General features: G+C 43.7%; 1 protein-coding gene across 1 annotated transcript in view; it reads right to left on the reverse strand.

Annotated features, from left to right (window-relative positions):
• Window positions 1-25,232, reverse strand: part of LOC121284376 (E3 ubiquitin-protein ligase SH3RF3-like) — a 518,157-nt gene that overhangs the window by 214,318 nt on the left and 278,607 nt on the right. The window contains exon 2 of the mRNA XM_041199801.1: window positions 5,257-5,532. Within this exon, the coding sequence (XP_041055735.1) occupies window positions 5,257-5,532 (276 nt within the window). The remainder of the gene's footprint in view (window positions 1-5,256; window positions 5,533-25,232) is intronic.

Raw genomic sequence — 25,232 nt, forward strand, 5'->3', positions numbered from 1 at the left:
CTGACTGTGATACCAATCACTCCCTGGTGTGCACCAAGGTTAGGATGCAATGCCTGAAATTTTTTCATTCAAAGCAGAAATGACTTCCTTATATAAATGTCAGCCATTCTGCATACCCAGAAATAAACCAACAGTTCCTCAACTCGACTGAGCAGGTGCTCTCTGGCATTCCCACAGAGCGCAAAAATGAAATGAACATATTTTGAGATACCATCTACAATACTGCATTCTCAACATATGGTAAGCAAGAGCGGAGAAGTGCTGTCTGGCTTGAGGCAATCAACACTGTGATGGAACCTGTCACTGAACCCAAGAGGTACATTCTAATCAATTACAAGAGAGATCTGGGTGGGAAGACTCAGAATGCACTAAGCACCTCTTGAAGTCATGTCCAACAGACTGCAAGACAGTGCACTAACGACTACTAGTTACAACTTTGCCAGAATACCCAGGTGTCCTTCAACACAGGGTATGCTAGAGGCATGTATGAAGGAATCAAAAAGGCAACAAGTCCATCAACAAAAAAATGGTTTCATTGAAAACAAAAGCTGTGGAGGTCATCACTGATTGCAATAAATGGTTGGAGAGATGAGTGGAACACTACCTTGATTTGTTCTTCAGGGAGAGCATTGTCACCGAGGAAGCTCTAGACACCATAGAAAGCCTTCCTGTCATGACAGACCTTGATATCGAATCCACAATAGAGCAGCTTTGCAAAGCTAACAACTCCTTTGCTGTTGGCTAAGATCCAAGTACCGATGCTATACAGCCTGAACTCATCAAGCACAGGAAACTGGAACTCCTGCAGCATCCGCACAGACTTCTCTGTCTCTGCTGGAGGGAGGGGATGGTGCCCCAGGGTACACATGATGCAAAGATTCAAACCCTGTACAAGAACAAGGGCGACTGCAGTAATTGCAACGACTATCGAGGCATCTTCCTGCTGAGCATTGTAGGAGAAGTATTTTCCTGTGTTGCCCTTGTCAGGCTGCACCTTGGCTGAACACATCTCTCCCAAATTCCAGATCTACAACTGTCATGATCTTCTCAGTCCAGCAGCTGCAAGAGAAATGATGTGAATAACGGAGCCCCACTATATACGGCCTTCAATGATCTCACCAAGGCATTCAACAATGTGAGCAGAGGCAGTCTATTTAAGCTGCTGGAGAAAATTGGCTGTCCACTGAAGCTGCTCAATGAGATTGCCGCTTTCAAAAGCAACATGATTGGTAAGGTCAGCTATGACAGGGCAACATTGGAACTCAGATCCACAGTGGGGTCAAACAGGTTTGAGTTCTGGCACCAACACTCTGGTACATTCTTCTCTTTGCTGCTATCATATGCTGCTGTCATATGTCTTCTGGTCATTTACAAAGGATGTCTATTTAATACCAGAATTGAGGAGAAGTTGTTCAACCTTCCTCACCTGCGATCCAAGACAAATCTGCACTGAGTCCTCATCAGGGAGTTGCTCTAGTCTGACATTGCTGCAATAACATTCCATTCTGAGGAACACCTGCAGCAGCAAATGGACAATCCCTCTCACATCTGTAAAGGGTTTTGTTTAACCATTAGCATCAGGAAAACAACTGTCATGGTCCAGGATGTTGCCACACCATCAGCATAGACAATGTGACGCCGGAGGTTGTTGATAGATTCACATATCTAGGCCCCACAATCGGCTGCAATCTGTCACTTGATGCTGGAGTCAACACATTCACCACAAAAGCTGCAGCTGTTATGTCCAAGCTGAGTAAGAGTGTGTGGAACATCAACAACCTGACTAGGAACACCAAACTGCAAGCCTACCAAGCTTGTGTCCTCCGTGCATTCCACTGCAGTGCTGAGGTCTGGACAATATATGCCAAACAGGACAAAAGGCTGAACAGTTTCCACCTTCACTGTCTCAGACATATCATCGGCATCGCTTAACAGGCCAAGGTCATCAACTCAGAGGTTCTGGAGCATGCTAATTCCATAATCATGCACTCATTGCTAAGCCAATGACATCTGTGCTGGCTCAGCCATGTTCATTGGATGGATGATGGCTGTATACCCAACGACTTTGTGTACGATGAATTGGCCACTGGGTCATGACCTTCTGGGTGTCGATACCTCTGCTACACGGACACCTGCAAGTGAGACATGAAGATTAACATTGACACTGACAACTGGGAGACAGTCACTGATGGCTGTGACCTCTGGAGGCTGACTGTCTGGAAGGGCATTCGAAGAGACAAGCAGAAATGGAAAGCTCAGCTGGCTGAGAAGAGAGCCCAGAGTAACCAGAGGCCAGCAAATCATGCACCTTTTCAGTCTACTATCTTCCTCTGCAGCAAATGTAGCGGAAACAACCTTGCCAGACTGGGGCTCCTGAGCCACACCAGGCAATGCTAAACAGAGAGTTAACCATCAGGGTGCATGAAGGCTGCCATCACCATTATCTCCTGGCTACTTGCACTCAGCAGCGCTCTCACTGGTGACATAGTCAGGGCTGCCTTGCAGTGGGCCACACTATTCACCTCCTGCCTCTAGAACCCACCAGCTGCACCTAACTTGCAAATGCGCAGGCAGCCTGCTAATTGGCCAATTCCCATAAGATTAAGCCATCAGATGTGCTGTGGCAGTGAGTGGGATTGGGACCCGGAAATAGCCGCATGTCCTGAATATTTTCAGAGTTGCAAAAAGTCAGCTGTAAGTCTCTGACTATTGTAACCTTTCTGGTTTCTCTCTTTATCATCAATAGTAGTTTTGTATTTGCTCATGTGCTTTATTCTTTTGTTCTTTCACTACAAGTAGCCATCCTGCACACACTTTCTCTTTCCTGCATCTTTACTATGTTGAAATTTGGACTCATCTCATTGTCTCCAACTCTCTTTCATTCTTTCCTGGGACTTCAAAACTATTGACCTCCGTAGCTCTCTGTGTCATTCTTTCCTCATCTTTAGGCTGTTAAACGAATGTCACCCAAACACTACTTCCTTATATACTTTATGTCATTTAAACCTTGTTAATGTCCTGCCCTGACAGCCATGGCTTTTCAGTAACATTCACAACTTTCATTCAGTTTTAGACTGGTGTCACATATGCCTTGCAATATATGTAGGATATTGAAGAATATACTTGCTTTGAGGGCGTACAGTGAAGGTTCACTAGATTGATCCCTGGTATGAGACGATTGCCCTATGAAGACAGACTAAGTAGAAGGGCCTATCCTCTCCGCGTTTAGAAAAATGAGAGGTGATCTCATTAAAACATAAGATTCTGGGGAAGGTAGCAGTGTGATCTGACAGGGTAGGTTCAGAGAGGATGTTTCCCCTGGCTGGGTGGGTCTAGAAAACTAGGAGGTGCTGTTTCAGGATAAAGAGGCGACCAGTTCAGATTGAGAGGAGAAGTAATTTCTTCGCTGAAGGAGGTTGTGAATCTTTGGGATTCTGTACCTCAGAGGGTTGTGGATGCTCCGTTGTTGAGTATGGTATATTCAAGGATTTTTAACAAGTTCATGAGAGGAGGTCATTTTCTATTATGGGGAGGTTGGGTGGGGGGGAGTATATTGCTAATTATTTTTGATTTACGATACCCACATGATAGTGTCTCCTTGAACTTGCTTGATTGCCTTTAGGGAGTTAGGGAGGAATTTTCCCTGAATTAGCTGAAGTTTTGATTTTCTTTCTTTGTGCTCCAGTAGATAATATAGTTAGGAAATGTACTTGTTGCACTGTTAATTTAATGAGCTGAACCTAATGGTCTTTCCCTGCTGTTCTTTTCCAATGGAGGAAATTCCACACTTATTGAAATCAAATTCAGCAATGAGCCACTTTTAAAAACATATTTAATTTCTTTCTAATGATCTAAATTCACAATAGAAACTAATCTATTCATTATTTTTGCAATTCAATTCCTACTTGCCCATTAAGTGGCTTCGGAAAACAGGAATAGATTGGGAAGGGTGATAGACAGACAGATGACAGAGAGCATTGACATGCTGCAGAGAACATCAGAATGTTGCCCACTACATTGGAGATACTTTCACATAGAGATGGGAAATGTTAACATAAAACAAGCAGGTCAGTGAGACCAAAAACCAATTTTAGGATTTTTAGCTGGCATGATTAAATTGGCAGTATATAACCAGCATGATTTACTTCCAAACTGGCCACCAGCTGGTTTTTTACTTGATTTTCCCAGCATCTGGCTGCAATATAACTTCAAGCCAACTTTGATTTAAAATGGCATGATTTATAAATATATAACACAATGATTACTGCTGAAAAAAGACATTTTGTCAAAGCTTTTCGTCTTGCACTCATCAGAACAATCACAAGAATATCAATGTCAGGGGAAACAATCATTTTATACTTTATGAGAAGAGAGGTTGATTGGTTGGGATTTATAGGGTATCATTATGCTGCTGCACAATATATTCTGATATGATCCAAGGATGAAACATAAAAGTTTTTTTATGGAGTGAAACGTTAACTTGAGTGGAATCAGAACTTCTTGGAGTCTGTGCACACAAAAGAACATAACCAAAAGTAGAAGCATAGTGTTAAGAGTGTAACCTTAATACCACTTTGAAAGAATTAAAGGTAGGCATATGTGAAACAAACTGATAGTGAAGCTTCTTCAGATATTTTAAAGTCAATGTGAAATGGTTAAAGAATTATCTCAGTAGATTGTTCAAATATTGATGTAGTCTCAAGAAAGCAGTCATTTACAGCTCTGCTATGTGGCTATGCGTGCAAACTGTTATTTTAACTTATTCAAACTGACAATTGTTAGTCAAATTGGGCCTGACATTTGCACGAATACTAATACACATTGTTATTGAAATGCTGTTTACATAATTTTAATCTTCTACCTGCAGACTCTCTCAATGTCAGAGGAAGGCCTGTACTGGCCAACAAAAACTGGCTTGGGGATATATGCTGGTAAGCGGATCATATAACATGGGATACTAAGTAAGCTGAGTGATATTTGTTGATTTACTTTACCACTACCCCCATAATTTCTGTAAAACATAAGAGGACAAACACTTTACTTATCTAGCTTTTGAAGGTATACAAGCATCTTCTGTAGCAATAGAACATTAGTGTTATATTATTAAAAAATAATATCTTTGGTTATAGTGCTCTCCAATACCTCTAGAGGGAAGAGATGCATAGCAGCTCAATATATGATAATGTACTGAGTAAATGTAAAACAGCGCTAGCTTAAAAATAAATGTTTGGTCCATCTGTTCAATAATTATTTTACCTTTGAGAAAGTCAAACAGTCCTTGTCTTGCTCTTTATCCTTTACTTCAAAGTCATAAAGTGCTTTGCCCTGAGGAGGCGGCTGTGGAAGTGGCTTGATGCATTGAATATAACTAGCTGGGAAAAAGCCATGGGTACCATTAAGCTCGCCATGATACCAGTTCTCATCCACCTTACGTCGTAGAATGATGAGGTCACCTTTGCAGAATCTGAGATCACCAGGTTCCTTCCCTTCATAGTTGTAGAGGGCCTTAGCACAAGGTAACTGTGGAACACTCTGAAACCCAAAGCACAGCAATGATTAATATTTACTACAGGTGGACAGTAAATAGATACTTTCACACTAAATACAGTTTCATACTTGGTATTGAATTCCAATCTCCAAAAAATATTTTTATTTTTCTAAAACCTTTCCATTTAACTGGTTTTACTGGAATTTAATCAAATTGGTGCTTATACTACAATAGAGTTTACCATGGCAATAAGTTAATTTTACTCTCAAAATTCTGAGCTATCTGGAATCTCCATTGAAAGTAATGATTTCAAATAATACACCATATGAGCCATTCTGCATCAGAGATCTGAATTAGGAATCTCTCACAGCGGTAATCTGGCTCCAATTCAACTAAAATATGAAGTGAAGTAAATTGGATTCTATTATTCTAAGGTTTTGTATTGCTAAATTGTTGCTTTTCACTGACAAGTGTAACTCACTTGTATCCTCATTAAATGAAACAAGTGACTGAAGTGACTATCTATGAGGTTATCAATGCGCAGAGTAACTACTGCCAACTCCTCTGAACTGTGACAACAACCAGAAGAAAGGAAACAGCTGGTCCATGTTTCTTTCTGTCTGATTTTCTCTCAAACCAATGTAACTGCATAGTTAAAAAGGAAAAGAAAATCCTGAAAATCTGAAATTAGAACATAGAATATTCTGGAAGTACACAGCAGACCCAGCAGTATCTGAAAGAAATAAAAAGAAAACATTTAAACATTAACCTATTTTTTCTCTTTACAGCTGCTGACCTACACTGCTGTGCATTTTCAGCATCTACTCCTCTTATTTCATACTGTATCTTTAACCTGATTTCTGTTCTGAATTATGTCCAAAATTAACCATGGTCTGAAGCAAAGCATAACGCAATGTTAATATCATGTGCATGATGTCTGCACCATGTTTATATGTATTTTGTGGATTCAGAATTGGAAGCAGAATCAATCCAGATTATGGAACCAGGGGATGAATTATATCAGGCACCATGATCCCCACGCAACACAGCCAAAATGTCAGGGGCAGGGGATCCTACCCTGAGGAAGAATGGCTGCCCCAAAGCATTAATAGGCTGAAGGCAAGATTTTTGCCCCTTAAGTACAGGAAACCTCACCTCAGAGAGCTGGCAGCTAATCAGAACTTCGTAGCTCTCAAGTGTCAGCAGTACCACATTCACCACCGTCGGTACTGGGTGTGGGGCTTGAGGAGGTGTTCAGCAATGGATCTTCCCCTCCCTTCCCCTTTCAGCATTCCGGAGAGAGTGCCATGACATCCTGCTCCAATCCTCAGTAACTCCCAACACCCCCTCCCTTTCTTACAGTGCTCTTCCATGCAAGCACAGGACAGGCAACACCTGTCCTTTTACCTGCTCCCTTCTCATCACCCAAGGCTCCTAACACTCCTTCCAAGTGTAACAGTGATTCACTTATGCTTCTTTCAATTTAGAGTGCTCACTGCTTATGATGTGGTCACCTCTACATAGAATCATAGAATAGTTACAGCAAAGAAGGAAGCCATTTATCCCTTTGTATCTGTGCTGGCTCTCTGTAAGAGCAAGTCACTTAGTACAACTTCCTTGCCTTTTCTCCACAGCCCTGCAAATGTTTCCTCTTCAGATAATGATCCGATTCTCTTTTGAAAGCTATGATTGAAAGTGCCTCCACCACACACTCCAGCAGTGCATTTCAGATCCTAACCACTCACTATTGCTTCTTTTGCCAATCACTTAAACTGGAATCACCTGGTTCTCGATCTATCTACCAAAGGAAACAGTTTCTTCCCACCTCCTCTGTTCAGACCCCTCATGATTTTGAATACCTCTATTAATTCTCCTCTCAACCTCTCTTATCCAAAGAGACCAAACGCAGACTGGGCGACAGCTTTGTGGAGCAACTCTACTCAATCCACAAGCGTAATCCTGAGCTCCAGTCGCCTCCCATTTTAATTCTCCATGTTGCTTCCACTCTGACCTTTCTTCCCTTGGCATTCTGCAAGTATTTCAATGAGGCTCAATGCAAACTCAAGGAACAGCACCTCGTCATTCAACTGAGCACTTTACAGCCTTCTGGACTCAACGTTGAGTTAGACAGTCAGCTGTGGCTCAGTTGGTAGCACTGTTGTCTCAAACTCGGAGCTTTGTGAGATAAAGTCCCAATCTATGGCCTGAGTATTAAAAATCAACACTGACACTCAGTGCAGACTCGAGAGACTGCTGCATTTTCGGAGGGGCTATCTTTCAGGTAAGACATTAAACTGAGGCCCCATTTGCCTGCTGGCTTGGATGTAAAAGATCCCATGACACTATTTTGAAGAAGAGCAGGGGAGTTATCCCTGGTGTTCTGACCAATAGTTATCCCTCAATCAACATCACAAAAACAGGTTACCTGGTCATTATCACATTGTTATTTTTGGAAGATTGCTGACCACGAATTAGCTGCCACATTTCCTACATTACAACAATGACCATACTTAAAAAGTGTTTCATTTGCTGTAGAGCGCCTTATGACATCTGGTCGTCATGAAAAGTGCTATATAAATGAAAGTCTTTCTATTTCTCTTTTTAACAAATTTAAATCACCGCCTCTATTCTCATTTTATTTCCTTTTCCTTTGCTGGTTTGGGTTTTTTCTCAGCTGTATTTGTTGACACCACAACTCTAAAGCGAGTACTTCCTGCACATGTGCAGCAGCAGTGCTGTCAGTGACAGCCTAGGAAACTGCCTGCATCAAAGATGGCACCACTCGTTGTCAGTGCCAGCTCAGTGTCTGCCTGAGTGACAGAGCCCCTCCCATTCCTTCCTGTAAATATTACTATTACAATGGGACATTTTATAATCTCAGACCAATGTTTGATCTTCTCCAACTGTGAGGGGAACTGCTGAATACAAACTGTAGGTGCATGATCTTGCATTCTGTTACTGCATGTTGGACCACTGGGCAGAGTGCCTGGTCTGGAGTGGACCGCAGATGTAGCCAGTAATAGGAGCAGGACTGCTGGCTAAATGTAGTTTCAGACATTGTCATCTTCTTTTGGCAAGCAGTAGAAAAATATCATAACTAGTGTGACAGCAACATATTAATTTAACATACCATGGCTTGCTGAGGGTAAAGTTGGAATATTATGTGCAGTGTTGTACATTTTATAACATTAAGGATGCTTATGTATTGAAAACTTTTAAAAAAGTGATGACATGATTCTAGCTTAAATAGCAAGGTCAGTTTCACAGAAGTAAATGCGTTATGATTGGAGAAAAGAAGATTAGGATAATATAATATGTATGCGCTATTTAACCTGGACTCCGAACCTGAGCCAGAAAATATGATTGCAAAATTAACAAGTCACAACCAAGACTAGGGATTAAAAGAAATCATCCCCACCATGTAGTGGATTTTTTAGAATACTGAATTGACCAAAATAACTGGGTAACTCTCTGGGTAGGAGTGAAATTTGTGGTTGCAAACATAATTATAGTTTGAGATAGTCTAATTATTTCCAGGGCGCAGCAGTTCCTGGGCTGCTGGGAACACGGACATGCCATTTCTCGTATTCGAAGGATGATAGTATTGGCCTATTTTGGCCTACATTTCATGGATTGGGAATAAATGTTTACTACAAAACCAATCGCCAGGTAAACAGGGACTGGCAAAGATTTGTGATAAATCTCAACACTCACCTCTCAGTGACATGAGTCAAGGGAGAATTCTTTTAAGAATGGGGAGCTGAATGAGAAGCTCGCAACTAGTGACCAAAGCAAAAACTTGTGATTTTTTTTATTGCAGCGAAATGCTAATCTCTATTTCTATTCTGAAGTGATTCAAACTGGAGCAGCCTGGCTGATTTTACAAATCATCTAGTTTGACTAAATTTCAGAACTTTGGAGTTCACTGACCTTAAAGAAAAATGGGATGTGGAGCGGGGATAATGTGCACAGAGTTCATCTGCTTTCCCTTCATAACTTCAGTGGAAACCATGAAGACATTGTGTAAACTGCTGCTGTTTGTGTTGTTTCTCCAGAGGTTTTGCTGAAGTTACCGTGGGGAAACCGGTACAATGAACAACAATTCATCTAAATGAATCCATGCAACAAGTGAAACATTTACCAATTTCTACCCTAACATATCTAACACATAAAAGTGGATTGATATTTAGTCAGCTTCAGAATACAACTCTGCATCAATGAATTGGTTTAGTGGCATCTTCTTTCATAACTAAGTTTTCAATAAATGGTAATAATGGCTTACAACAGTCATCTGCCGTATCACAGCACAAACCCATTCAAACCATGATTAAAGAGACATATTGTTTCAACAGTGTAACAGAATAGACTTAATTAATTCTCATGAATTATGAGAACTCATATTATCCATCATAGATGTGGATGAATGGAATTACAGTTCTATCATAGTCAATATGGCAAAGGATGACATTAGCGACAATTTACCAGCAATTTAACTCAGTCTAAGATGACTGAAGATCATTCTGCATCTCCTCATGTTGCAATGGTTGAGGTGAAATGCATGATTTATGAGGGGGTGCGGTGAAGTAGAGAAGAAAGGGCACAAGTCTGTTGCTTGTTTCAGTGGCAAACCAAATCAGCACCTGTGTGAGACCTTTTAAAATAGATTTGATTCATCCCAGTGCCATTTCAGAGTTGATAATCTCAATAGTTTGAGGTGAAGATCTATTTGCCTGTATAAATACAGTGGTAGAGAAGCTGAAATTCCATTCACCTGTGAATGACAACGAAAGTGCCACCGTCAGAGACTATGTGCAACTCGGACAGTTTTTCAGGTCCTTGTCCTATTTCAGAAACGTGCTGGGCTAAGAGCATCTGTGTTACTCTGAATCAAGTAAAACATAGCCAGCCAATATAATTTAACAAATTTTCAACCTACATTTGAAATGCCCAGTACAACGATAAGTGAACTTTCAATTTATCCCACTGAGTAGGGTTTAGCCTTTCTTTAAACAATTGCACAAATTACTTTAGCTTTTGGATGGGAATACCCAACAGGTAACAGACAGCACCCAAAGTTCCCTGCAGGCTTCCATCTGATTCTGGATCATCTTAAAGTATAATGTCAGATCCAAAATATATATTTTTGTTTTGCATCACTTTTGTACTATAGATGACTACTTTTTCAACATGACACCATTTGAAATCTCCTTAGAAAGAAAGGCTGAATAACAACAATGATGTCTTGTGACATTTTTTGGAATCAGATTCATGTCACTGTCACATTAAATCATGGCACCACACTCTGCTCAGAGAGACAGAGAAGATAGGAATCTGGGATTGGCAGCCTGACAGCTAGAAGCAATATTTCTAAGGAAGACCACTAATTTAAACTTGGATTTTACATTCTTATTGTCTTAATTTCAACCAGCTGGCTAGCTATTTGTTTATCCCCACAAGGAACTGTGGAGTATGGCATTAATGTGAAGTTTGATTGCATACTTCAACAACTTGCCCTCAAGCAATTTATCAGCAATCCAAGATTAATGTTCAATGAAATAATTCGGAAGATTGCTCCACAAGGGTACTGTTGAAAAGCTAGAAATGTTGGTGCTGAATTGCCTTGATCCTATTGTGAAAATTTACACCAATTCCATTAACAATCTTGCCATTGGAAATCTGCACTAGAATTTCCTACAAAGATAATTTCCTACATGAGAACCTAAAAACCAGTGTAAAGCAAGTGCAAGTTTAGTGTAACCAATAGGATCACCAGGAAACTTGGTAGAACATTATAAAAATATGGCACACATGCCATTTTTCATACCAATGGTTGGGAGTTGATGGTTTGTCACAGACTGTTTTTCTATGTAGAAACGCAGAAGATAGAAAATGTATAGTACAGAAGGAGACCATTCATTCCATCATGTCTGTGCTGTCTGAAAAGAGCTATCCAGCCTAATCCCATTTTCAAGCTCTTGGTCTGTAGCCCTGTAGGTTATGGTACTTTAAATGTATATCCAAGTATTTTTTAAATGCGACAAGGGTTTCTGCCTCTACCACCCCTTCAGGCAGTGAGTTCTAGATGCTCCCTCACCACTCCACAACCCTCTGATGAAAGCACTTCCTCTCAACTGCCCTCTAATCTTTGTATATATTACATTAACTCTCTGCCCCCTGATTATTGACCTAACAGAAATAAGACCTTCCTATTCACTCTATCTAAACCCCTCCTAATTTTATACACCTTAATTAAATACCTCCTTAGCTTCCTCTATTCCAATCTTTCCTCACATCTAAAATTCTCCATTCCTGGCAACATACTTGTAAATCTCTTCTCTAGTGCGATCATATCTTTCCTGCAAAGTGGTGACTAGAACTGTATGCAGCACTCTAGCTGTGGTCTAACTAGGGTGTTATACAGTTCTAGTATATTCCCTCTGCATTTAAACTCTGTCTTGGCCATTAAATGTAAGTATCCCGTATGTATTCTTAACTTATTAACCTATCCTGCTACCTCCAAGGTCTCTTGTTCTTGATATCCTGCCATGTATTGTGTATTCCATTGCTTTGTTTGCCATCTCCAAATATATTACCTCACACTTCTTTTGACTGAATTCCATTTGCCACTTTTCTGATGTCTGCGCACTGATATCTTCCTGCAGTCTACAGTTTTCTTCCTCACTAGCAACCACACAGCCAATTTTCATATCATCTGCTAACTTCTTAATCATAGCCATTCTCTCTATTTTTTAAAATGCTTTATTCAGTGTGTTGCCAGTGCCTGAACAGCATCTTCATGTAACAGAGAGATGTCCACTGAGAAGTGGATTGGAAGAAGCAAGTCTATCAGGAAGAGGACCTGTAAGTTTAATAAAGATCAGAAAGGACCATTGCTTTGGAATCAAAAAAAGCCAAGTCTTCATAAATCATGAGTTGTGGCACCTAGAGGGGAAGTAGAACAGGCATCAAGTGTCACATTTGACTTCCAGAACCTCGGACTAGTGTAGAAAAAAGTTTAGCAAGCCAACCAGAGCTGGCAAGATAAGACAAATGCCACAATCTCCCTTTAAAAAAAAAGAAAAATAAATAAGTGAATAATATAATTAAGTAATTAATTAAAACACATTAAGGATGGCAGGACTGGTGATGTGTCAAGGTTGCAGTAAATGGGAGCTCCTGGATGCCAGTGTGATCCAGGGCAAGCACATCTGTAATAAGTCTTTGTGGCTAGAGGAACTTTGGCTCAGAGTCAGTGAGCTGGAAGCTGAGCTGCAGAAACTGCAACAAATCAGGGAGAGGGAAAGTTACCTGGATGCTTTGTACCAGGAGGCAGTCACACCACTTAGGATAGGGTCTTCTGATTTGGTCAATAATCAGGGACAGGAGGGTATGACTGTGAGTGAGGCAGGTAAGGGGACCCAGAGGGCAGGAGCCTCAGACTTTGCAATTGTCCAATAGGTTTGAGGTTCTCTCAGCTTGTTTGGGTGAGAGTGGAGGCTGCAGGATGGATGAGCAAACTGGCCATGGCACTGTGATACAGGAAGCCATTCAAGTGGGGAGAGCAAAAAAGAATGGAGTGGTAGTAGGGAACAGTGTAGTGAGGGAGATTGACACCGTTCTCTGCAGAAAAGAGTGAGAGTCCAGAAGGCTAGATTGTCTGCCCGGTGCCAGGGTTCAGGACTTTTGCTGAGGACTGGAGAGGATCTTGCAGTGGGAGGGGGAGGATACCAATGTCGTGGTCCATGTAGGTGCCAATGACATGGGTAGAACTAGGAAAGAGATTCTGCATAGAGAGTATGAGGAACTAGGTACTAAATTGAAAAGCAGAACCTCAAAAGGTAATAATCTGAGTCATATGCAAATTGGTATAGGGCAAATAACATTGGAGAAATGAATGGATGGCTCAAAGACTGGTTAGGGAGAAGTGGGTTATGGTTCATGGGGCACTGGCACCAGTATTGGGGAAAGTGGGATCTGTACCATTGGGACGATCTAGGGTTCTAAACTAATTAGTGGGGGCAAGGGATCAAATTTGAGAAGATATGGTAAACCAGAGTAGAGACAAGGCAAGAGAGGAAGGTTTAATATGGGAAATGATAAACAGAACGTGACAGGAAAGGATAGGGAATACAAATCAGAGAAAAACAGCAGTCAAGTTTAGACGTTACATAGTAAAAGGACAAAACTAAAGGCTCTGTAAATGAATGCACCATAGCATTCAAAATAAAATGGATGAACTGGTCACACAAATAGAAATAAAAAAGTAAGATCTGATAGGCATTACAGAGAAAAGGCTGCAGGATGACATAGATTGGGACCTGGGTGTTGAAGGGTACATGGCTTTTAGAAAGGACAGGAAGCTAGGAAAAGATGGAGGGGTGGTTTTGCTAATTAATGATGATATTAGGTCATCCCTCTTTAATGCCTAAGTTCAAGAAAGCAGGATGTAGGTTGAGATGAGAAATGATAAAGGTAAGAAGTCACTTTTGGGGGTGGCCCCATAATTGTAATGACATGGTAAGACAGACTATAAAGGAAAAGATAATGGGAGCTTGTCAGAAAGGTACAGCAATAATCATGGGGGTTTTAATCTACATATAGACTGGAAACATCAAATGGGCAAAGGTAGCCTAGATGACGAGTTGATAGAACGTTTTCGGGATAGTTTCTTAGAACAGCACATTCTGGAGCCAACCAGAGAGCAGACTATATTAGACCTGGTATTGTGCAATGAGATAGGTTATTGATAACCTCATAGTGCTGGCACCCCTGGGTAGCAGCGATCACAATATGATTGAATTTTACATTCAGTTTAAGGGAGAGAGAGTGGGTCCAAGACAAGTATTTTAAACGTAAATAAGGGAAATTATGTGAGATTGAAAGCAGACTTAGCTGAAGTAAACTGACAAATGAGGTTAAGGCATAGGTCAATACAACTGCAGTGGCAGACATTTAAAGGAATATTTCAGAACACACAGAATAGATACATTCCAGTGAGAAAGAAAAGTTCCAAGGGGAGGACCCACCATCCATGATTAATTACAAAAAGGTAAGGACAATATTAAACTTTAAAAAAAAGTATATAATTGCGCAAAGACGGGTGGCAGGTCAGAAGACGAGACAGAAAAAAAACAGCAAAGAATGACAAAAAGATTACTAAGGAGGGAAAAATCAGAGTACAAGAGAAAGCCAGCTAGAAATATAAAGATGGAGAGTAAGAATTTCTAAAGATACTTAAATAAGAAGAGTTAACAAAGTGAGTGTTAATCCAAGAGAAAGAGTCTCTGGGGAATTAATAATGGAAAATAAAGAGATGGCAAATGACTCGAACAGGTATTTTGCATCGGTCTTCACTATAGAGGATACAAGTAACATCGCAAAAATAGCTATAAATCAGTAATTGGAAAGGAGGGAGGAACTCAGAAAAATTACATCACCAGGGAAGCCACCACTCAGAAAATTGTTGGAGCTACAAGCTGACAAATTCCTGGGTCCTGATGGACTTCATCCTAGGGACTTAAGTGGCTAGTGAAATAGTTGATACATTGGTTTTAATTTTCCAAAATTCCCTGGATTCAAAGAAGGTGCCATCAGGTTTGAAGAAAGCTAATATAACTCCTTTATTCAAAAAGGGAGGGAGACAGAAAGCAGGCTAGTTAGCTTAACATAAGGAAAATAATAAGGAAAATGTTGGAAGCTATTATTTAAGGTGTTGTGGCACGGCACTTGGAAAAATTCATCGCAATCAGGCAGAATCAACATGGTTTTGTGAAAGGGAAATCATGTTTAGCCATTTTATTGGAGTTGTTTGAAGGAATCACGTGCTATGGATAAAGGGGAACCAGTAATGTATTGTATTTAGATTTCCAAAAGGCATTTAATAAGGTGCCACATCAAAGGTTATTGTAGAAAATAAAAGCTAATGATGTAGGGGCTAACATATTGACATAGATAGAAGATTGGCTAGCTAACAGGAAACAGAGGGTAGCCAAAAATGGGTTTTCTTCTGGTTGGCGGGATGTAATGAGTAGTGTTGCACAGGGATCAGTGTTGGGGACTCAACTTTTTACAATTCATATAAATGACTTGGATGACGGGACTGGAGGTATGGTTGCTAAATTTGCTGATGGTAAAAAGATAGGTAGGAAAGTAAGTTGTGAAGAGGACATAAGGAGGCTACAAAGGGACATGGATAGGTTGAACGAGTGGGCAAAGATCTGGCAATGGAGTACAATGTGGGAACATGCGAATTTGTCCATTTTGGCAGGAAGAATAAAAAAGCATATTATCTAAATGGCAAAAGATTGCAGAGCTCTGAGATTCTGAGGGATCGGGGTGTCCTAATGCATGAATCACAAAAGGCCAGTGTTCAGGCACTGTAGGTAATTAGGAAAGTTAATAGAATGCTATCGTTTATTGCGAGAGGAATTGAATACAAAAGTAGGGAGGTTATGCTTCAGTTGTACAGGATACTGGTGAGACCACATTTGGAGTACTGTGTACAGCATTGGTCTCCATATTTAAGAAGGATACAAATGCATTAGAAGCAGTTCAGAGAAGGATAACTAGACTAATATCAAGAATGGGTGGGTTGTCTTATGAAGAGGTGACTTAGTTGAAACATATAAGATCCTGAAGGGTCTTGACAGGGTGGGTGTGGATAGGATGTTTCCTCCTATGGCAGAATCTATGATTAGGGGTGACTGTTTAAATATAAAGGGTCGCCCATTTAAAACAGATGATTTTTTTTCTCTCAAAGGGTAGTGAGTCTTTGGAACTCCCTTCCTGAAAAGACAGTGGAAGCAGAGTCTTTGGATGTTTTCAAGGCAGAGGTAGACAGATTCTTGTTATACAAGGAGGCGAACGGTTATTGGGGCTAGGCGGGAAGTTACAGTCAGAGCAGCCATGATCTTATTGAATGGCGGAGCAGACTCAAACAGCTGAGTGGCCTACTCCTGCTCCTAACTCATATGTTCATACGTGTGTTCTTCCTCGCCTACCCTGGGCACCACCACACTCCAATCTCTCTTAAAGCATCAGTTACACAACTCACACTTCAGACTACACTCAGCTAAGTCCTAACCACAACCAACTACTGCCCACTCCATGGAAGTTCAGACTGCAGCTTTTGCAACATTGGTTTTCAGATTATATTTTGAATTGTGCCTTACAGCCTCTGATTGAGGTAATGCAACAGAGATTCCAGGATTTTGTGGCTGCCATCACACAAGATATCCAACTGATGACTAAGGCCACAGACCTTGGGTCAAGTAGAAGGACAGTGATTGCAGTCCAAGTGCCTGATGCTGCTGGCTCTCAGCACCATCCGACACCCTTTCAGTCAATGCATTTTAGATTGTAACAACTCTCATATCAAAGAAAATGACTCTGCTTCTTTTGCTAATCACCTTCAATCTGTCTCCTTTGGTTACCAACCTTTTTGCCACTGGGAACAGTTTTTCTTTATTAACTGACAAAACAGTTCAAAATTTGGAACACCTCTATCAAATCTCCTCTTAACTTTATCTTCCCTAAGCAACCTCAATTTCTCCTGTCTTTCCACATACCTGAATTTTTCACCATTGGTACCATTACTGTAAATCTTCACACCCTCTCTAATACCTTGGCATCCTTCTTAAAGTGTGCTTTTCAGAATTGAACAAAATATTCCAGGTGAGGCCTAACCACTGTTTTATAAAGGTTTAGCATAACTTCCTTGTTTCTGTACTCCCATATACTTTTTCAATAATTTGTTCTACCATCTTCAAAGATCTGTGTGCATACATCACCAGGTGTCTCTATTCTGGCTGGTGGCTTCCTGAAGAACAATCTCAGACACACCTCCTCCAACACATCCTGACATAACGTGCACTGCCGATACAAACTCCAGTGGTTGGGCGGCGTTCTTGGACGGTGTACTGATGTTATGAGCCACCTTCGCAGAGGATAGCCCTTGTCACCCAGCAGCCATCCATCCAGCCGAGCCGGAGCACTGAAGAGCCCCGGCACCTGAGAGTGTCTGAGGATGTAGGCATCGTGGGAACTGCCTGGGAACCTTGCACAGACTTGTAAAATCTGCATCCTGTGATCGCACACTATCTGCACGGTCATGGAGTGGAATCCCTTCCTGTTGACAAAGGCACCAGGCTCACCTGCTAGCGCCTTGATAGCCACATGTGTGCAGTCTATAGCACCCTGTACGCGGAGGAAGCCAGCAATGTCTGTGAAGCCTCTGCTCGCTGTTTCTGGCTTGCCTGGTCCCAATGGTATTGGATGAAGGTCAATGCACCCCTGAACAGAGCATCTGTAACCTGCTTGACACAAGTGTGGACAGCTGATTGAAGATCACCCACCGACCCCGGGAAGGAGCCAGAGGCATAGGAGTTAGCAGAGATCTTAGGGTCAATCATCTGACAGATATAGCTGACTGTCTCCCTTGAGAGATGGAGCCTCCTTCGGCCCTGCACCTCAGACATATTGAGGTAGCTGCTTCATCGCCTGTATACCCTGGCAGCAGGATAGTGGTGTCTTCTGCAGCGCCTTCCGCCTTCGGCTACCTCTTAGCCCTACACCCCTTGTGCCTGCACCTCTCCTCCCAAAGGTGGCTCCCCTGAAGGCTGAATGTGCACTCTGGCCTCCTACCCCTTCTAGCTCTCCCTTTCTCCTCAGAGGAGGTGCCTCCAGTGGAGAGTTCAGCTCCCATTCCCAGGCTAAGGGAAGGCTTCCTGAAACCTGCAGGCCCAAAAATGATTCCTCACTGCAGAGTACTGACTTGAAGATTGTGAGTCCAGTCAAAGCAGCTGATATAGGTTTTGAAGTATTGCAGATCACACAGGCAAGTATCAGTAACTTTAAAAAATCAATATTTGACAGAGCACACTCCCGACCCCACTGAGCCCTCTTATCCTGCCCGTGGATGAGGTTTATATAAATGTATCCTACCCGCCTGCCCGTTGCGCTTGTGCGCTGACCCGAAGATTGCATGGGTGCCGAAAAATTGCCGTCGATTGGCGCCTCAAGGGGCTCGTTAATTAGTGACGGGTGCACATTGGAGATCATCGCATGCCTGCCCAATGAAATATTGCGATTGGCGTGTGGTGACATCGGGATGCTCGCCTGACGTCACCACGTGTCATTTTAGGCGTCGGCGTGCGGGTTCCACACCCGCACGCCAACGGGAAAATTCTGCCCTTTGTTTGTTTATTTGGGGGAGTTTACAGGCTATTCAACAGCTTCCAACTGCTATAAAAGGGTTTGAGAATTCCGTTCATAAAGTGGATAATGGGTGAGAGGGATGAGGGATAGGGTGGGTGGGACAGTTAAATTGATCAGAAAGTTTAAATTTCAGATTGTAAGGCCTTCCTAAATACATCTCAACCTTCACCACTGATTCCAACAGAGAAGAGGTGGCCCTTTTAACCCGCCCGCTCCAGCATCATCCTGCTGCTGTCCCCACCAGTAGCAGGCCTGTCTCCAGGCCAGTTATGGCCATGCCTGCCAGAAAATCTCATTTCCCTGGCAGCCTGGTGACAGAGGCAGTGTCGCAATGGCAGGATTAGTCCCGCTTCCCAATTCCCGCCTCCAAGATGAAAATCTGGCCCTCTTGTGTTTCTGTCATAATATGACTTGATACATGAAGTGAAAGACAAGGAAGTTACAATCAACTCTGCATTATCTGAACTCAGAAGATAAATTTGTTTCAGAATACATCTTTTTTTAATTCATACCCTCCAACAATGACATTTACTTTTATTTTGTGGTTCATTTCTAGCCTTTCTAGTTCCTCCTTTAAAGCCATGTATCTCTTACAATCAATAGCTGGCTTTAGCTGATTTCCACAAGAGCAGGCAAAAAAGGCAGCTACCTGCCACAACAAACTGAAACACCAGTCTCATCTAAAATTATTTTGTTTGAACCTTAAGCATCTGACATGGACTTATCGTAAATGATCAGGCAAGTTATGCCTGGGTAATTTAAACTGATAGAAAATAATACAGTGAAGGTGTCATTCTGCCTCTTTCAGAAGGTGTAACAGTGCAAAAATAACTTTACAACATTAACCTTACAAATTTCACATCAAGAACTTCATAAGAGTGACAAATAGATTGGTTACGAATAGATTTTACTCCGAATGTTTCTTCATAAAACAGAGAATTGAAACGGCGAGTAACATCCACTCATGCTAAATGTGAAAAAAACTCTATCACGCCAATACATAAAAACCTTCTCATTATAGCCAGAGTTTGCATTGAGATGATATGAATATAAGTTGTTGTTATTGGTCCAATAGTTTACACATTTTTTCTGATTAGGAACATAAAAGATTTTTACACGGTAACAGCTGTTTCCTGCTTTCAGTTTCAAATGCAAAGACATGCTTGCCTCTGTGCTGTAAACGCCGAACAATTATATGATATATTGCCTCTTAACAACAATACCTGATAAATCACTGGGTGAGCTAAACTCTGCTGGAGAAGTTATTCTTTTGTTTTGGATTTGTTTCCCACTTACTGAATATTGCCAAGATTTTTTTAAAAATTTGACATGAAGTTTTCCCATTTTCTCTCTGCTCATAGTTACCGCTCCATGCCACGTATGAATATCAGACCATAATACAAATGGAACCCCTGTGTTTCTCTGAACAATGTTGCTCAAAATGCATGTAGGGCATCCAGAGTTCACTCTCTCCCTTTCCTCACTCACACATTGCGGGGAAACACTTGATGTCTGCTGGTAGCTTCCCCACAGAGCCACGGATAAAATCAGAAATTCAGCATCGCAGGTAAAATCTGGGTGCAAAATATTAATGACTGGAATGAATTTTCTACCAGGAGGGGTTTTTAAATTATTGTTGGTGCTGGAATGGGAATATTAGGGTTGAGGAGGTGTGAGCTGAGATGAGCTTTTCTCATCCCTGACTGTGCTTATGTATTACAAAAACAAAAATGCTGGAAAAACTCAGCAGGCCTGACAGCATCTGTGGAGAGAAAGGCAGAGTTAATGTTTTGAGTCCGTATGACTCTACATCAGAGCTCATGTGCTAATGTTTTGTTGCTCTAGCAGTGTACCTGTTTCACAGCTTTTGATATTGCTGTTGTCAGGACACTGGGCTCAATCTTAGCTGTTGGATAGCTTATCAGCAGAGCACACCCGCAGACATCCCATCCCAGCAGAGCACACCCGCAGACATCCCATCCCAGCAGAGCACACCCGCAGACATCCCATCCCAGCAGAGCACACCCGCAGACATCCCATCCCAGCAGAGCACACCCGCAGACATCCCATTCCAGCAGAGCACACCCGCAGACATCCCATCCCAGCAGAGCACACCCGCAGACATCCCATCCCAGCAGAGCACACCAGCAGCCAGGCCAATGCCAGCAGAGCACACCCGCAGACATCCCATCCCAGCAGAGCACACCAGCAGCCAGGCCAGTGCCAGCAGAGTGCACTGGCAGCCAGCCCATCCCAGCAGAGTGCACTGGCAGCCAGCCCATGCCAGCAGGGTGCACTGGCAGGCAGCCTGTCCTAGCAGTGTGCACTGGCAGCCAATCCACGCCAGCAGGGTGCACTGGCAGGCAGCCTGTCCTAGCAGTGTGCACTGGCAGCCAGCCCACGCCAGCAGGGTGCACTGGCAGGCAGCCTGTCCTAGCAGTGTGCACTGGCAGCCAGCCCACGCCAGCAGGGTGCACTGGCAGGCAGCCTGTCCTAGCAGTGTGCACTGGCAGCCAGCCCAACCCAGCAGAGCACGCCAGCAGCCAGCCTGTTCCAACAGAGAAGACCAACAGCCAGGTCGTTGCAGCCACAAAGGGGCTGGAATCATTTTCAGGTCCGGACCTCAGGTCGCTAGAACTGGCAAGCTGCCCATCCCAAATAGGGATCCTGACTGCTGGATTCAAGCAGGCCTAAGACCTGGTGGCCCCGGGTCATCATAAATGTAAATCCAGGTTGGAAGGTGGTCACAATCAGAGGGGTGGGGGAGGGATGGTTGGTGTAGGGAGATTTGTTCTTCCTAGCTCCATTAAAATCATTTCAAACTTACCTTTTTGGATCTATTGCTAGGTATTACCTGTGAGACCTGTTGGAAGATGCACACATAAGCATTTTCATCTTAAAATGGCAACTGGGTTCTGTGTATGCCATAGAACTCTGGTTTGTGTATTAAGGCCCTACGCCTGAAAGAGTCAAGTGCCCTGCCTACCCAGTAATAGGTTGCAGAGCGTTCAACGTCATTAATTCGGCAGTAAATATACCGACTCCATCCATTCCGCCAGGGTAACTCTTCTTATCATTCTCAACTCACACTCACAAACCCATCACACATCCAAAGGGGTCTCACACCTCAAGGAACAACACCACTAACTCTCACACACACCCTCACATCCCCATCAGGCTCATGTCCTCTCGGGTGCACATCCTCATCCTGTCCATGGCTCCACTCACCAGACAAACATTCCACACAGTGCCATGTGTCCTGCTCACACTCTCTCCATCTATTCACATGCAGAAGAAGCCTGCTCACATCAGCAGGGAGAGGTCCATCAGTGCAGAGGCACACAGCTCAGGGGACCTGGATTTAGAGCAGACTCGGATTCACCGCATGGACATGTATCCACAGCAGGTTCCGCCAAGCTCCCCAGCACTTGGAGGACTGCTGGGGAGGAGGCATCTGTGAGGCCTGAGTCAAATGATGAACCTCTGGATTTGGCTTTCTGACTCATCCTGGAGAGACAGCAGAAGGCGAGGGAACATCATGCAGAGCTGTTGAAAGCCCTCAACAGAGTGGCATGCAAGTCGGAGGAGTGCGTCCGCCTGCTCTCTGATCAAGTGGTGCCCACATGTGTGTGTATGGAGGTCCCCATGGGGAGGATGGCGGATGCCACAGAGACCCTGGTCCTGCGGAATGTGGAGATATGTGCAGATCTGCACTCCATCATGGGAGACATGGGTGAGTTCTAGCAGTGGCAACGCAAGAGGAAAACGAGACACCTGAACGTCCCTCCAGGTGCTCCAGCCCTTCAATGAGTCAGGCCAGGGTCCTTGGGCACCTGAAAGGAGGAAGAGCGGCAGCTGGACACCCCTAGATCATCCACTGAGGAATCACAGAGGAATCAGAGTCCCCTTTGCCTGTGAGCACCTCAACCTCATTGACTGTCACAACAGAGGGAGCAGCCAGCCTACGAGTGATTCTGGAGGGAAAAGTTTGTGTGTGGCAGGGCCTTTTGGAGCCTCGTGCAGGAACTCTCACGGGTATGTGGATCCTTCACGTATCACACTCACCTCAATGTCCTGAGCATTTTCAATGCTGCCTGCTGGCGTTCACTTTCAGTTACCCATCTGAGCTGACCTGCATCTCCACCCACCCACTGATCACACTCCCATGCAGCACCTGATCTCACCCACCACGCCTCTCGTTTCACTTTAGATTTGGACAGCATGGTCTGGATTTGCTTTATCATAAGCTCCCCCATCTTTTCCTTCCCTCATCACAGTTGACCTCCCCACCACAACCCCCAGCATCACCTTCCACCTCCCCTCCCTGACAGCTATAACACTTTTCCTTTGGGGATGTCCAGATGAACATGCACATGCCCTTCCTTCCCCAAAATCCTATCTCCATCCACGTTAACCTCCCTGACCTCCTCTTTCCCACCCCCAGTATCTGTGTCTGCCTCCGAGTCCCCGCAATCACCCTCGCCGTCCCTTCTACCACTACTGTTGAACCCTCATCCTCCCACCCTACCACCTCACTCTGCCCTCAGTAATTCTCACCATTCCCTCGTTCCACGCCCACCCTCAGTTCACTCCCCAGAAGGCAGATATGGACCCATCAGACCCCTCCCTTGTACGTTCACCTGCACATACCCACCCCCACCCCCCACCTCCCCCTGCTGGACCCCTTCTCTTTTGGAACCCCTTCCCACCTGGACTCCCCTCCCCTTCCTGACTCCTTCTTCTCTGCACTCCTTCCCTTACACCTTCCAGCCCCTTCCACCCACCTCCCCAGTTGTTATCTTCTCCCTCATTACCCCCTTCTCTCCCTGTACTCCCTCCCCCCACTCCCAACCTTCCCCCCGACACCTTCATCACCTCCTCCACAGCCTCACTTCCCCAATACCTTCATTCCTCTCCTCTCAACATCAACCCCCCGACACCTTAATCCCCCCCGCTACCTTCATTCCTATCTCACAACCTCACCCTGTTGACACCTCTTCCTGTCCCAGCTGATGTGAGACCTTCCTCCCCCACTCCCTTGACCATCATCTGTTGTGAGCATCAACGGTGACTTTCCAACTGCCGTGAGCTGCTTTGAAGCAGAGCCATGTCCATGAGAATCCACCCAGCATGCCATGGACATTCCTCCAGGGTCCCATTGCTGTCGGGCTCCAGCATCTTCTGCTCCTCAGATATCTGCAATGTGAACAAGGCCCTGGCGGGTAAGTCCTGACTTCTGCACATCACGCTTGTCAAGACATGTTCTACACCGGCGTGTTTTCCCACCGATGTAGTCTGACGATCCAGCAGGGGAATGATTCCAGCTCATTTGATCATTCCAATATGATGGTCTGATGTATTACAATGAGGTTCCTGATGTCCGATGATGGAGACCGCAGCCCGCCATTGGTGGGCTGAGCAGACGATCACAAACTGGTTTCATGCCGTCGTGAAACCAATCGCACCATATTGCTCGCTCATGCCACCAGACACACCTGACGCCTGCGGGCACAGAAAATCCTGGCCTATGATTCTATAAGTAACATCTGTCAAGGAGAAGCTCATTGCACAGGACGATTTTAATCCAGCCTGTCTGGCAGTTACAATCATGTGGAAATAGCACTGGCCAACATTCCAATCTCCTCCTGCAGGCTTTAATTTCAACCTGCTCTTCAGTGTAGGTGAGAAGGACACCCACTGGCAATGGAGGGATGGGGATGTGGGAGGGTGTGGCAGAGAAGCGCCTTCATTAAATATGCAGATTAGACTCATAATGTCACTGTCACTTCCCACCAGATTGACTTGGCCCCGATAAGCAATTCTGGCTTTGCCACCAGGTCAACCTAGTGGGACATGGTGCCAAAAGAGGCCACAAATCCCTCCATGGCCTCGTCCCTCCCTATCTCTGTAACCTCCTCCAGCCCCACAGCCCTCCAAGATATCCGTGCTACTCTAATTCTGGTCTCTTGAACATCCCCAACTATAACTGCTCCACCACTGATGGCCATGCCTTCAGTTGCCTCGGGCCCCAAGCTCTGGAATACCCTCCCCACACCCCTCTACCTCACTTTCCTCCTTTATGATGCTCCTTAAAACCTACCTCTTTGACCAAGGTTTGAGTCATCTGATCTAATATTTCCTTATTTGACTCTGTTATAGGTTGCTTTTTAATGCTCCCGTAGTGTGTCTTGGGCTGTTCTACTACATTAAAGGCACTATATAAATATAAGTTGTTGTTATGAACAGATAAGTGATTTTAATCTTTTTTTGTACTTTCCTTGTAGGTCTGTGAGAAACAGGAGAAACTTCTCTGGGCCCACAAGAAAAGTTTAGGTTTCCTCTGCCCTGTGACTTAAATGATTGCCAAGGTAGATTTCTGTCACCTGACATTGTTCACATGGACACTGCGGCTTCCCGTTGTTTTCATCTGGAAAACTGACTGGGGGCAGGCCTGGGTGATAATATCTCCCTGCTTCACACCACTGAGATTAGGGTGGTAATCCTCACTGCCCTCAACCCCCCAGACCCC

This window comes from Carcharodon carcharias, chromosome 11, assembly GCF_017639515.1.
Source record: "Carcharodon carcharias isolate sCarCar2 chromosome 11, sCarCar2.pri, whole genome shotgun sequence".
Lineage (NCBI taxonomy): Eukaryota > Metazoa > Chordata > Chondrichthyes > Lamniformes > Lamnidae > Carcharodon > Carcharodon carcharias.